Here is a 14,391-nt window from a genome sequence, read left to right as displayed (position 1 = left end):
AAAAAAAAAAAAAAAAAAAAAAAAAAAAAAAAGTGTAGCCACATTGCAATAGGCACATATATCCTGTAGATCTATCTACAGGATTCGAGAAGCCACTGTCTAAGTAATAAGCCTTAATCTCTCCCCCAATAGTTTATGACCTAATTGAAAGATTTTGTTTTTCTTTCAACTCCTGGAGAGAAAGATTCACAAATTTTAGTGTCTGAAGGGGAGTCTCTTACATTTACCACCAAACAAATTTAGCTTTAATACTATCTGGTAGTGAAGGTTTTTAAAGAAGGTGTTTAAGCCAGGTGTGGTGGCTCATGCCTGTAATCCCAGCACTTGGAGAGGCCGAGGTAGGGGGATCACCTGAGGTCAGGAGTTTGAGACCAGCCTGGCCAACGTGGTGAAACCCCATCTCTACTAAAAATACAAAAAATTAGTCAGGCATGGTGGTGCACACCTGTAGTCCCAGCTACTCAGGAGGATGAGGCAGGAAAACTGCTTGAACCTGGGAGGCAGAGGTTGGAGTCAGCTGAGATCATGCCACCGCACTCTAGCCTAGGTAACAGAGCAAGACTGTATAAAATAGGGGGAAAAAAAAAAAAAAAAAAAAGAAGGTGTGTGGCTGAATGTTCTCAGCTTTACTAAAAAACTTTGGACATATAACACAATTACTGAAATTAATTTACCCAAGAGGCCAATCAAGGCACAAGAAATACAGAAGTGAAAGTCAGGAGGCCACTGTTAGTAAGAAAAACAACAAATTAATAACATTCCATTTTGAGAAGATGAATATAACCTGTTGGCTTGTTTTAACCCTTCATAAACCAGCCACAGCTCTCCATCCTCATTCAACTCATGGCAATCCAGAGCAGATGATCTTCCATGCAAAAGGAACAACAATGCAAAACACAAAAGGATACAGGATGGTGATGAGGTGACGATGGTCAACAGCAGTACACAGTACTTCAACATTACACAAGAAAGATTGTTATTCATTATGACAACTTTAAGACATTACCACAAAAATTATTTTTGGTTAATTTTTAAAAATGAGTAGCATCACATGTAAATGGGTAGAAATTAAAGCAAAATAATCAAGGATATAGAACTACTTTTCCTGCAAAATAAGAAATGACTGGAAGGTGAAAAAGAGGTTCTGTTTTTCATGTTTTAATCAGCTAGCAAAGTGATCTAATATATCACATATTATATTAGAGGTTAACTATGACAAACGTATAGAATGAAAACTTCAGCTACTATCTTTGTGTGGCGATCTTCATGCTATCTTTCAAAATGAATTTTAAGTCTTCTAGGTAGGAACGTTTTTAGCTTAATAAAATCTAATTTCCCATGTTAAAAAAACAGTTTTAAAAATTCTTATAGCAGTAACATGAATCAGAATATGTCCAAAGTTCTCAGCTTTTATGACATGATTTTTAAAAGCTTTTTTGTGTCAAAAATTAATTGTAGGAACTGGAAAAACTGCTATTATATTAGAGATAGAGCACATGTTATTAAAATATGTATAATTAGTAATTATGATGTTAGTAATTTATTTTCTAGTTAGACTATAAAAATCATATTTTTTGAGTGTTTGCTCAGTGTCAGATGCTGTTCTACATTCTTTCACATGCACTATTTCATTTAGTTTCCCTAGTAAGCCAACATAAGTCATTTGCCACATTGCAGAGGAAGACATAGGAGCTTAGTAGTAAGATACCTGTAGAGGTTACACGGCTGGTAAGTAGTGGATCCTAGCACTGACTCTGGAGCCCAGGTTCTTATTCCTGCTATATTGTCATTATGTTTACATAACACAAATTCCAGGCATTGTCTTCTTCTTTACATCTAGAGAGTTCATCTGTCTCTAGAAAATTAATCTATTTACATGATTTCCACTGTACTATTATACTCTGATGACTTCAAAATTACATCTCAGTACACTCAACTGCCTAATAGATATCTTTCTCTGATGTTTTCCCGGCTCCTTAAATCCAGTATGTATAAATCTACTGATCATCTTCACCGTGTATTTCCCCACACTCCAGTCCCATGATCACAAAATGGTATCAGCACATCTAACCAAGAGAGCAGATACCACGGAGTCATCTTCAGGCTTCTTTGTCCCTCTCCCACACATCCAATAAACCCTACGGTTTTCTGACCTCATCTTCTTATGTAGCTTTCAAAATATACCATTTCTGTCAATCCTAACTGCCACCAGCCAACTGCAAGTCACGATAATCATTGGGTTACAGGAATACAGGGCTAGCTTTCTAAAAATCAAATCTCATCACACCATTCTCCTACTTAACACCTTTCAGAGGATTCCATTATCTTTGGAATAAAGTCCAAACCCTCTCAGCTGTCTCCCCAGCAGCCTACAATGTCGGTGAGAGTAGGAATCGCATTTATCTTGCTTATTACTGTATTCCCAGTATGTGGCACAGGGCCTGGCATGAAGCAGGCACACTGGTGATTGAATAGCTAAGTAGATGAAATAACAGTGTGATACAATATAATTCTTTCTATATTAACACATTCTTAGATATAACATATGCTTATAATTTACACTGATAAAGTTTAACCAAGTATTTTTATAAGCATTCTCCACCCTTGTCCATAAAAGAAGATAAGAAGTACAGTCATCCTTCAATATCGGTTGGGTTCCAGGTCTTCCCTTGGATAGCAAGATCCACAGATGCTCAAGTCCCTTATATAAAATGGCATATTATTTACATATAACCATGCATGTCCTCTGTATACTTTAAATCATCTCTAGATTACTTATAATACCTAAAACAATGTAAATACTTTGAAAATAGTTGTTAGCCAGGCACAGTGGCTCACACCTGTAATCCTAGCACTTTGGGAGGCCAAGGCAGGTGGATTACCTGAGGTCTGGAGTTGGAGACCAGCCTGGCCAATGCGGCAAAACCCCATATCTATTAAAAAAAACCACAAAGATTAGTCGGGCGTGGTGGTAGATGCCTATAATCCCAGCTACTTGGGAGGCTGAGGCAGAAGAATTGCTTGAACCTGGGGTCGGAGGTTGCAGCAAGCTGAGATTACACCAATTCACTCCAGCCTGGGCAAAAGAGTGAAACTCCATTTCAAAAATAATAATAAGAATAAACATTTTAAAAATATTTTCAATCCTCCATTGGTTGACTCCACAAATATGTAACCCTTGGATATTGAAGGCCGACTGCATCTTACTTTTTGCATGGCAATATTCTTTGGTTTATAAAGTATTTATGTTTACCAATCCTGAAACTATCCATCAAGAGACCTAGACCAATAGACTAAGGCTTTGCCGATTAGGAGGGTAGTAGTAAGGCCAAGGGGAATTCCAGATATGAGCTTTCATTCTCCTATCCTAGAAGTCATGGTGCCGTTTTCGAGTTACATGGCCAACACTGAGTGATTCCTGGTACCTCATCACTTCTCTTCATTCTAAGTTTCAACTATTAAAAACTCCAATCGCCCCTACAAACCTTCACAAATAACAATCCTGAATAACAAATGAAAGTGGCGACCTAAGATGGTATGACCTGAGCAGGTGGTTTTCTTCTCAAGGCAGTCCCTTAAAGCTAAAGCATTAAATATTTTAAAAATCTTCCTTTAACAGGAAGAACATTTTCCCTGACACCTTTTGTCAATACTACTACCTTATAAGTGAGGATCTTAACTAGAAATACACTGGAAACTTTAGATTCCCTTTGAAAGCCAGTTAATGTCTAATATAAAGGAATGTTTAAACACTTACTGTATAAGAGGCTATCTTGAAGGCTAACGATCAATATATTAAACCAAAATGAATAAAAGAAGGATCAACTTACCTGTTTGTTTCTTTCAAACCAATGTATGCTTGTGCTATTTCACCTTTATCTTTCATCTTTTGTACATCTTCCAAAAGTATTGTGGAATCTGTCATTGTATTCTGAGGGGGGAAATAACATGTTTACGTATTAAGATTATACTAAAAAAGCTTTAGACATATAACACACTTATTGGGTGTAATCACAAGGGGGTTTATGTGCTCCACCACACCTATGACCCACCAAAGTATCAGCCCCAACCTTATGTAATGGCAGAGGGGAGTTTGGTCAAGGTAGTTAAGGAAAAGAGGTACCTTCAGTTTTTCTTCTGAGAAACACTAGCACTCTCCTACAAAGGTAGGAAGATTATACAGTGCCTCAGCCCTGCAAATAAAATCACTGATGGGCCAGGCATGGTGGCTCACACCTGTAATCCCAGCACTTTGGAAGGCTAAGGCAGGCAGATCACAAGGTCAGGAGTTTGAAACCAGCCTGGCCAACATAGTGAAACCCTGTCTCTACTAAAATTACAAAAAATTAGCCAGGCATGGTGGTACGTGCCTGAAAAATAAGCAGGGACATATTTAATGGACTGTACAAAGCCATTCTTTCCACTACTTCTTTACCAGCTACAATGAAGCAGATGCCCCAATAAAACACTGAAAGTTTGACATAAAGTTCACTTTTTCATTTAGAACTCAGAACAAAGAAGGTAGTATTCAGATGATATGCTTCAGCAAAATTAAGTTTTTTTTCTCACATTCAATTCTTTTTTCCTCCAGTATAATATACTATAATATGTAAGCTTTTGAAATAAATATCTGGCAGGTCAGAATTATTAATGATTAATATTAAAAATAACTTTTTGTCATTTTAATTTTTAAAATTTTCTCCTTTTAGTCAGATATATCTGACAACCAATGTAATTTCAAAATCTTCTATTCAGCTACTCTATCTTTCTAGATAAGAGTAAGAGATAAGAATCACTGCTGTGCAAACCACCATGGCACATGTATACCTATGTAACAAACCTGCACATTCAGTCCATGTATCCCAGAACTTAAATCAAAAAAAAAAAAAAAAAAAATCACTGCTGTCTAGCTTCTAAAAAATAATACACTACAGAACCCAGTGGTTTGTCTAAATGGAAACATTCTATATAAAATTCAACTCAAAAGCTTTTGGACCACCTATTCGTCTAAATAGTATATGTTTGATTCTTTAGTATACATTAAGGTCAGGCCTTGCAATGAAACATACTTAATAAAATATACTTCAAATACTTAATAAAATATACTTCAAATACCATGATCAGAAAGACAAGTTCCAAGATAACTCTAATGCCAACTAGAGACTACAAATGCTTGTTTCTGAATTTCAATGTGTATTTTAAAAATCCTTAAAAAAAAAAAACCACTTTTCTCTTAATGCTATCCTTTTGTAAGTTTATAAATGCTTCCTCTGAGAAGACCAATTATAATCTCACATAATATACTAATAAATAGCTTACATTTTACTGAATTTTAAAAAAGCTTTCCCATTAACACCACAGAGTGTTTTTTTTAGCTATGTTTTATAAATATTTTAGTACCTATTTTACAGAGAACTTCTTTTTCTCTGAAAGGAATAAAATCTTTCTGTTTCATAAAGGGCCATACTCAGATTTTTAAGACCCATAGGTAATAACTTTCAAAGACCCAGGTGTTTACATCACATAATGCTATCTGTGTGCGCTCTGATATCTCAAGATTTACATGGTATGGTTTTGAACTTTTAGCAAATGAGGTAACTTGATCAAATTAGCTAATCCAAGGAAAGATAGGCTTCTTAGTATGCTGCTCTCCTGGGCAGTAAGTCGCCAATTCTTTCCTCATGCTGACTACCTTAGCTAAAATGTGGCACTTGGGGAATGGTATTAGACTTGGGCCACCAGCATTTAGGATGTTCCTGACTCAGTGCTCAGACTCTGTCTCTCTTAACCTGTGACCAGAAGTTCTAAAAGTGTTGTGCTATATGAGAAAATCCCAGCCATATCTCTCTCAGTATATAAGGAAACACGATATTGTAGAGAAATTTGACTTTGCAACCTTGTCATGAGCCACTTTTCATTCTAGCTGTGAACTCTACACTCAGGGAGATGAAAGTAGCAGCAAAGAACAGTGTGCTCAGCTTCTCAGGCTCCTCTTCACCCTTAGCCAACAAGCCCACCACTGGTAGACATGAGTCCTCAGGAGAGCCTGTGCTTTTGAGTGTACTCCAACTAAAGGGCTTCCCTCCCCAGCCTGTGGACGGCCTATCAGAACTACGCAGTGAGTCACAGAGCTGCCTATGAATCAGAAGTCATGAAGTCCCCTCTATAATCCAGACTGGAGCATACTATAACCCTGTTTCCCTACTGACTTCCCAATCAGAAGGAGACAAATAGGAAATTCATTTACAAATATCAAAATAGACTGGGTCAGAAAGCATCAATTGCATATACTGGGGGATACCTGTAAACTGAAGTTAGGATTAAACAGAAGTATTTACTTAAAAAAAAATCTTATAATTACCTTGTCATCCTGCAAATCACAAAGTAGCAAGCACAAAAACAAACAGAGAAAACAATAAACTCTTAGTTCCATAAATAAATTTTCTCAATGAGTCCCTATCATAATAGATAAAAGCTAAGTTAAAAACAGCCATGAGTTGTTTCTCTAAAATTAACTCTGTAAATAAATTAACACTCCTGGAACTGTCATAAAATGAACACTAACATGTATTTATGTGCTGACAGGAACAAATGCTTGAAATTCTTTTTAAATTGTTTTGACTTTTCTGGTTACAAAATTATCTTTGAGTTTGTGAGAGAATAACCCTCCTGTTAATGCATGTGGGTGAAATTCTTATCATAGGTCTGTGGAGTTAAAGTTATGTCCCCCATCCCAGGAAGTCATTTGTCCAAGGAAAGATTCCCAGAATACTCTAAAGGTGGAGCCAATACACAAGACCTGTCTGGGCTCATTCATCCCCTGGCTCACAGGGTGTTGCTCACCACTGCCCTGAAATGGAATGGTGTCATGATGTGTCTCTTGGAATAGAAACTAAAAGGGACAAACAGCCTAGGGAGTCTGGAAGATGCTAATGAGTATCATGGGCATTTCTCCTAGGAGAGGACATCAGTGCTGCCACGTTTAGGCTCGAGTTGAGCAAGCAGGTACCTTAGTTGGACAGGGCCATCCATTAGGGTCAGGAGAGCAGCTGTCACATGGAGTACGTGAGCTGGGCAAGGGAGAGTGTGTGATAGCAGAACTATGTGCTCTGTTAGCTGGATTGCTTTTATGTCTTTTGCTTCATTTTTCTTTTCCTTTTTCCTGATTTTTACTAAAGTTTCTTGTGAGATTACCACATTGCAACCCCATAAATATGTACAATTATTATTTGTCAATTAAATTCTTTTTAGAAAGAATAATAACTTGTCTCAAGAGAACTAGAGAAAGGAATCTTGATTTTGGACTCTGCTCAAGCTAGACTGCAAGCCTTGTTTCTTGAGGCCCCGCCACAGTGGTAGCCAAGGGAACCAACTGAGACAGCCCTGGGGGAAGCTGTGACCTATACAGCCAAGCCAAAATGAGGGTTCTTCTCATTTCTGGCTTAAGGGTTTTGTGATTTGTTTCAAAATAAGGAAGCCCATTTCTTTATATAACTCCACTATTACTGGAATTTTATTCCCCCAAATTATTTAGTCAAATATCTTGTTTTTAGAATTTGATATTTTCTGGACCAGTGTCAATCTCAGGTATGAGCTGCCTTCATCAAATCCAAACATATGTGCCAGATATGGTATCTAAACTGCATGCAGAAATACCATTTCTAAGAGGGGCAATCTCAGATTTTCAGGCATCTAGCTCATTATACATCATGGATATTTTTTATATGACACACCACACAGTTGGGATGCTTGATTGCCTCAAGTCCTGTGATGCTCTGCTGCATTCACATGGGCAGGGAGGCAGACCAGGTTTTCAAGGTGATCAGATTCCTTCTGATGGTAAATGACAGAAAGGCTCATCTCTCACCAGAATATGGCAGCATTGGGTTTCAGATGAAGGCAGGGAAGGACTTCAAAGGACTGTCTATATCCTCAGTGCAGGAGTCCTTGCTGTTGAATCCCTGAACAGCCCCTCCCACTGGGACAGCACCCCCTACTAAACAGAGCTGTTTTAAGCGAGTAGAAATCATCTCCACATAACTTCCATTCACTGATCTCACTTCTAACCACTTCATCTGTTACTTCTCTAATTAAACCAGCTATTTTCAACAAATAATTTTAAAGTTGTATTTAATGCCTTCCCACAGTAAAACAATTCAGATATTTTTGTATTTAGTAAAATTTTATTTTAGATCAAAATTTACTGTGGCCAGATTACTACAGAAAGACTAATTTTAAAACTCATGAGTGAGAGATGAAACTTTGATGATCATTTGGGATTCCTCTCACTTTTTGCTCATTCCAATTTATACTTAAAACAGTTTTAAACAATACTGGGATTTTCTTTTTTAATGATGAATCCTCAATTAGATTAAAAATGCTCTTAAGTGTTTGCTGCATTATAAACTGGAGGGAAAGGATAAGAAGACATCGAGGCCAGTCCCCGAACACCCAGTTTAGCTGTGTGCTAGTGCTTACCTTGGGTTGGATGGCCTCTTTCTGGCTCACCAGCTGAGACCTTAAGATGAGGACTTCCTCCTTGCGAACATCAAGCTCCTCGCTCACAGAGGTCAGCTGTTCCATGAGGACACGGTAGGCAGGTGCACCTGGGGCAGTCACCTCTGGGGCACTTTTCTCACTGAGGGCCTTGCGCAACTCATTTAGCTCATTCTTCAGTTTTTTGTTTTCTGATTCTAGTTCTTGACGCTGTAGGAAATATGAAGAAAAGTTCATCGCTGTCATCCTCAACTTTACATTGGATGCTCAAAATTCCCCCAAGCTGGTAAAAGAATTCTGCTGGAAAAGTTCATCAGAGCTACCCTAGTGAATGGCTTCCTAGGTTCTGCCAGAGCTCTGTTCTACAAATTAAGGAAGTCTGACATCAAGTAGAATTGAGTAAGGTCAATGGAAATTTGCTTCATCAACCCAAATTCCAGAGTCAAATGTATTCTGGCCTGCTCAGGGTGTATTCACTGGCCTGGAGAGATTTCTGAGTCTCAAGGGGCAAGTTTAACCTGTGCTATGGAGCCCAGCTTTTGTTTGCAGATAAATATAAGGGAAATCTGAGCGTCCAGCTGGCTAGGATATTTCCAATGAATTATTCAGATCGGTGGATCCCTAAAATCTTTAGTAGTTTCCTCTTATTTCCTTTATAAAGCAGAATGTAAAGACTATTGAAATTTTAGGCTTTTAATTTCTAATTTAAAAAATTTACCATATCATTCAAATGAATAAAACTACCTTTAGTGTCTCAATGTCAACAAATAGTGTATTTTTCAAATTTCTTTTCTGTGTGACATGCTTGTGACATTGTGAGCAGAGCCTTGGGAGGTGGGAGGCGAGGCTGAAGGCCTTTCTCCAGCCATACAGAAGGATATGTACATTCTCATCGCCCCCGTATTTCATGTCCTAACAGCTAGACCCTGCTACCAGTTAGTGCCGCCCACTCCATGCTCTGTTCAAACAATGGCAATTGGAACCCAGAATAGAGTGGCACTGACGCTAGAACACAAGTGTCACAAGACAGATGTAAACAGGCACTTAAAAAGACCATGCTGCCTCATTTAGCACAAGATGCAAAGCCTGATGATACTGCAACACTTGTGTATAAACATTAAATATTTTATTTGTTTCTTCCCAGAGACAAAATCTTAAGGTTTGTAGCACCATATCAGTCCTTTCAATGTGTTATATTAAAATTATTTAAAGTCCTTCTTTTTTCTAGTTTAAGAATATATAATGCTTTCTTTCATAAATTATTTTTTTGCGAAAATGAATGTTCCCTCCCTTCCCTGTCTCCCACCAACTGGCAATCAGATTCTTATCGCTCATTTCTGTAATAGAAGACACATACATGTTATTACTTTGACGTGTAAACTACAAATGTTTCCCAAATTTACTGTGTATCAGAATCACCGAGAGGTCTTGTTCAAACACAGATTGCTGGGCCCTACCCTCCGATATTCTGATTCAATAGATCTAGTACTGTGAGGCCTGAAAATCTGCATTTCCAACAAGTTACTAGCTGACATTGATGCTGCTGGTCCAGGGACCACATTTTGAGAGTCACTAATCTAATACTTTGTGAATCTGGGCTTCATTCATACTACAGAGAATGTTTTTATTCATTCATTTTTGTGTGAGGCAGGACAAGATCTGGAGACCATATTCCTACTGCTATGTCTGGTCTGCCCCATCACACCCAATCAGATTTTTATAGTGGCAGATGTAACATCTGAACCCAGGGCACTTGATGCTAGAGTTCACGTCGTTTACTTCCACAGCCTCGAACGGCAGCTACTTCTCTTCCTGTTTAGACTAAAGTCTCACTTATATGAATAGAATTTATAAAAAGAACAGAAGAAAGAATGCTGAATAAGGCTGAAGCTAGGACTTCTGGTGCAACCTCCAGCCCTTAAGGATGTTCTCTGAGAAAAAGAGAGGCTCTGAGTGGGCCTCTTGCCAAAATAAAATATACGAAGTCTTGAGCAGAAACTTCCCATTACCTTGAGTGACTCATATTCCAGTTCCGCACCTCTAATTTGCGGTCTTTCTTCTTCCTAGGGAAAATTTAAAGTAAAAGTTTTATATTTTAATTGTCACATTTTTACTCTTAAAATATTTACTTGCTCTACAAAAAACAATGGAGAGAGTTTAGCCCTCACTACTTTAACCAACTACTGCTCAGATAGCCTGGGTTGAGTCCCCATTAAGGAGGAGACTGCTGAAATGGACATAAAGCCGGCCTCAGTTCTGCGGATGGGCTGTGCTGCGCACCTTGGCTTTGCTGCGGAGCACCTGCTCCTCCTTGCGGTCCAGCTCATCCTGCATCACCTGCTTCTCCTGCTCCAGCTCTGTGACCCGCTTCTGGAGCTTAAGGAACAATGACATGTCCAGAGGCACCTTCTTCTCAGTTGGCTCCTAAACCCCAGGAATCACAAGATGGTCAAGACAAGCCAGAAGACATACAAGCCAATGAGAAAACGACAAATAGTTCAATGGAAAAATAGGCAAACTTACAGAATAAGAAATATAAACATCTAGAGAATATATTTTTAAAATGCTCAACCGAGCTAACAATGGGAGAAATGCAAATTAAACAACAGTGAGCTACTACTTTTCCTCTATCAGAATGGCAAACACTGAAAAGATTCATGATGCTGTGTTAGCCACGGTGTCTCATATGATATTGGTGGAAGTAAAAGTAGACCTTTGAAAAGGGCAATTTTGTTGAACTTACTAAAATTTAAATGTGCATATGTATACCTAGCAAATCTATATTTAGGAATTAATCCTATAGAAACACTTACACAAATATATGAAAAATATGGAAAAAGATGTTCATTGCAGCATTTTGTTCGTTTGTTTGTCCTTGCAAAAAAAAAAAAACGGGCAAGAATCTGAATGTCGGTCAATAGAACAGTTGCTTAAATAAATTATGGTATAGCCAAACTGTGAAATATTTTTTTAGCTATTAAAAAGAATGAAGTAGGCCTGTTGTAGTGGCTTACACCTTGCACCAAAGTAATCCCAGCACTTTGGGAGGCCAAGGCAGGCGGATCACAAGGTCAGGAGTTTGACACCAGCCTGATCAACATGGTAAAACCCTGTCCCTACTAAAAATATAGAAATTAGCTGGGCGTGGTGGCACATGCCTGTAACCCTAGCTGCTCAGGAGGCTGAGGTAGGGGAATCGCTTGAACTTGGGAGGTACAGGTTGCATTGAGCCGAGATTGTGTCACTGCACTCCAGCAGCAGAAGAGCAAGACTCTTGTCTCAAAAAAAAAAAAAAAAGAATGAAGTATATCAACATGAGCAGATAAACATGTCTTAAAGTGTTACATGAACACACAAACTGCAGGACAGAAAATATATTAAATATATCTTGTTTTTGTTAATAAAACACAAATATATGTGACTTTTAAATGTATACCTAGCACAGCATATAAAAATTTGCAAGGCTATCAATGGTTATCTCAGAGAATGGGAGGTCCTATGGGAAAGTTTCATTTTTTACATTGCACACTCCTATATTTAAATTGTTTACAATGGGCAGGTAACACATTTGGAATCAGGAAGAATTATTTTTGAGAATATGAAATGCCAGCATAAATATATTGAGATCACACAGAGAAAACTGAAATCTGAAAAACCAAAACATATACAGTCAGCCGTCCATATCCATGGGTTCTGTATCTGTGGGTTCCACACCCTCTCAGATTCAACCAACTGTGGAGCAAAAATATTCCAAAAAAACTCCAAAAACAATAAAAATGAAAATGACTGCCACATTTTTACTGTTAGAATATTTACTCCCTCTACAGAAAACAGTGAAGAGAGGTTAGCCCTCACTACTTTAACAAAACACTGCTTGGTTAGGCTGGGCTGTGTCTCCACTAAGAAGAGACTGCTGAAATGGACATAAAGCTCAGCCATGGCTCTGCAGATGGGTCTTGGCCTTTTATTACAAATAAAAAACAATACAGTATAACAACTATTTATATAGCATTTATATTGTCTTAGTTATTATAGGTAATGTAGAGATGATTTAAAGAATATGGAAGGATGTGCATAGGTTATACGTAAATACTATTGCATTTTATATAAGAGATTTGAGCTTCCTTAGATTTTGGTATTCACAAACCAATCCCCTGCAGAAATGGAGGGGAGCCTGTATAGTCCTTAATAAACTGAAGGATAACCTAATAACATTTTAAAAGTGTGTCAATTGGTTCCAAAACAGAATCACAGTGAGAACTACTAGGATAAATAAAGGTACACTAATTAAAGCAAAAAAAAAAAAATGGAAACAACTAACCATCATCATGGAAGTTGTGGGTGCCATAATTGTTTTAACATGTTTACTTAAGGCTTTAATTTTGTACTATTTGCTTTAACATGTTTACTTAAGGCTTTAATTTTGTACTATTAATTTTGTACTACTGTACTTTAATTTTGTACTATTAATTCTTTTTTTTTTTTTTTTTTTTTGGAGATGGAGTTTCACTCATGTTACTCAGGCTGGAGTGCAATGGCGCGATCTCGGCTCACCACAACCTCCACCTCCTGGGTTCAGGCAATTCTCCTGCCTCAGCCTCCTGAGTAGCTGGGATTACAGGCACGCACCACCATGCCCAGCTAATTTTTCTATTTTTAGTAGAGACGGGGTTTCACCATGTTGACCAGGATGGTCTCGATCTCTTGACCTCGTGATCCACCCGCCTCGGCCTCCCAAAGTGCTGGGATTACAGGCTTGAGCCACCGCGCCCGGCCTTGTACTATTAATTCTAATAGTACAATTATTCTCTTTTTACAAAGAGAAGAGAATAATTGTACTATTAGAAGAGAAATAATGTATTATTAGAATTAATGTAGACAATAAAGAGTCCCTTTGTTAAAGAGAGAGAAGTGGGGATGGAGAAGCGAGAGAATAGCAACAATCATCTATTTAACTAAATCGTCAAAGTATAATTCTTAAATAATTGCAAATCTACCCAATTGTTTCAAAAGAGAATGTTTACTTTTGCTTTTGTGATATGACAGCAGAATAAGCTTTTGTAGAAAATTTAGAAAATAAGAAAAATTCAAAGAAGAAAAATACAGGCATAATCCTATCTCCACAGAAAAACTATAATTTTTTCTTAGTCTTTTTTTTTGATGCATCTATAGATTTAAATAATTAGAATAATATTGTCATTATAATTTCATATGATCTTTCAAACTTGGTATTGCATTGTTTCCCAAATTTATAATATATTTAAATATAAAGACAGGCATGTTACCATTTGCTTAGCTATTACTTTACAGATGGATGTTGAAGTTGTTTCTAATTTTTTGCTATTGGAATATTACGAAAATAAACACCCTAGTACATAAATATCTAAACAGTAACTTCTTAAAGCCCATTAAATTAGGCCAATTTACACTTCTATCAGCATCCACCACCTTACCTTGAACAGCAGTGATTAATTTTTTTAAAAATTTAGCTGTTTATAGACCAAAAGTGGCACTTTGTCATTAATTTGCTTTTATCTGACTTTTTTTTTTAGACAGACTTTTGCTCTTGTTGTCCAGGCTGGCGTGCAATACATGATCTTGGCTCACTGCAACCTCTGCCTCCCAGATTCAAGCAATTCTCCTGCCTCAGCCTCCTGAGTAGTTGGGATTACAAGCATGTGCTACCATTCCCGGCTAATTTTTTGTATTTTTAGTAGAGACGGGGTTTCACCATGTTGGCTGGGCTGGTCTTGAACTCTTAACCTCAGGTGATCCACTCACCTTGGCCTCCCAAAGTGCTGGGATTACAGGTGTGAGACACGGCGCCTGGCCACCTTTGACTTTTGATGAGACTGAATAATTTTTACTTTCAGGAATTTTATATTCATTAACTAC

General features: G+C 37.7%; 1 protein-coding gene across 9 annotated transcripts in view; it reads right to left on the bottom strand.

Annotated features, from left to right (window-relative positions):
• The window catches only part of MYO5A (myosin VA), a 217,738-nt gene that overhangs the window by 29,974 nt on the left and 173,373 nt on the right, over positions 1-14,391 (bottom strand). For 3 of the 9 annotated variants that reach the window (XM_032297420.1, XM_032297418.1, XM_032297426.1), the window contains 6 exons: positions 10,777-10,920; positions 10,506-10,559; positions 8,479-8,706; positions 6,362-6,370; positions 3,831-3,931; positions 785-865 (listed from right to left, as the gene is read on the bottom strand). In XM_032297420.1, coding sequence (XP_032153311.1) covers positions 785-865; positions 3,831-3,931; positions 6,362-6,370; positions 8,479-8,706; positions 10,506-10,559; positions 10,777-10,920 — 617 coding nt within the window. The remainder of the gene's footprint in view (positions 1-784; positions 866-3,830; positions 3,932-6,361; positions 6,371-8,478; positions 8,707-10,505; positions 10,560-10,776; positions 10,921-14,391) is intronic. The other 6 variants (XM_032297421.1, XM_032297424.1, XM_032297419.1 and 3 more) reach the window with 3 other exon arrangements.

This window comes from Sapajus apella, unplaced genomic scaffold, assembly GCF_009761245.1.
Source record: "Sapajus apella isolate SASKATOON/1434 unplaced genomic scaffold, GSC_monkey_1.0 scaffold37, whole genome shotgun sequence".
In the NCBI taxonomy this organism is placed as follows: domain Eukaryota; kingdom Metazoa; phylum Chordata; class Mammalia; order Primates; family Cebidae; genus Sapajus; species Sapajus apella.
This window is presented reverse-complemented; position numbering and strand designations above follow the sequence as displayed.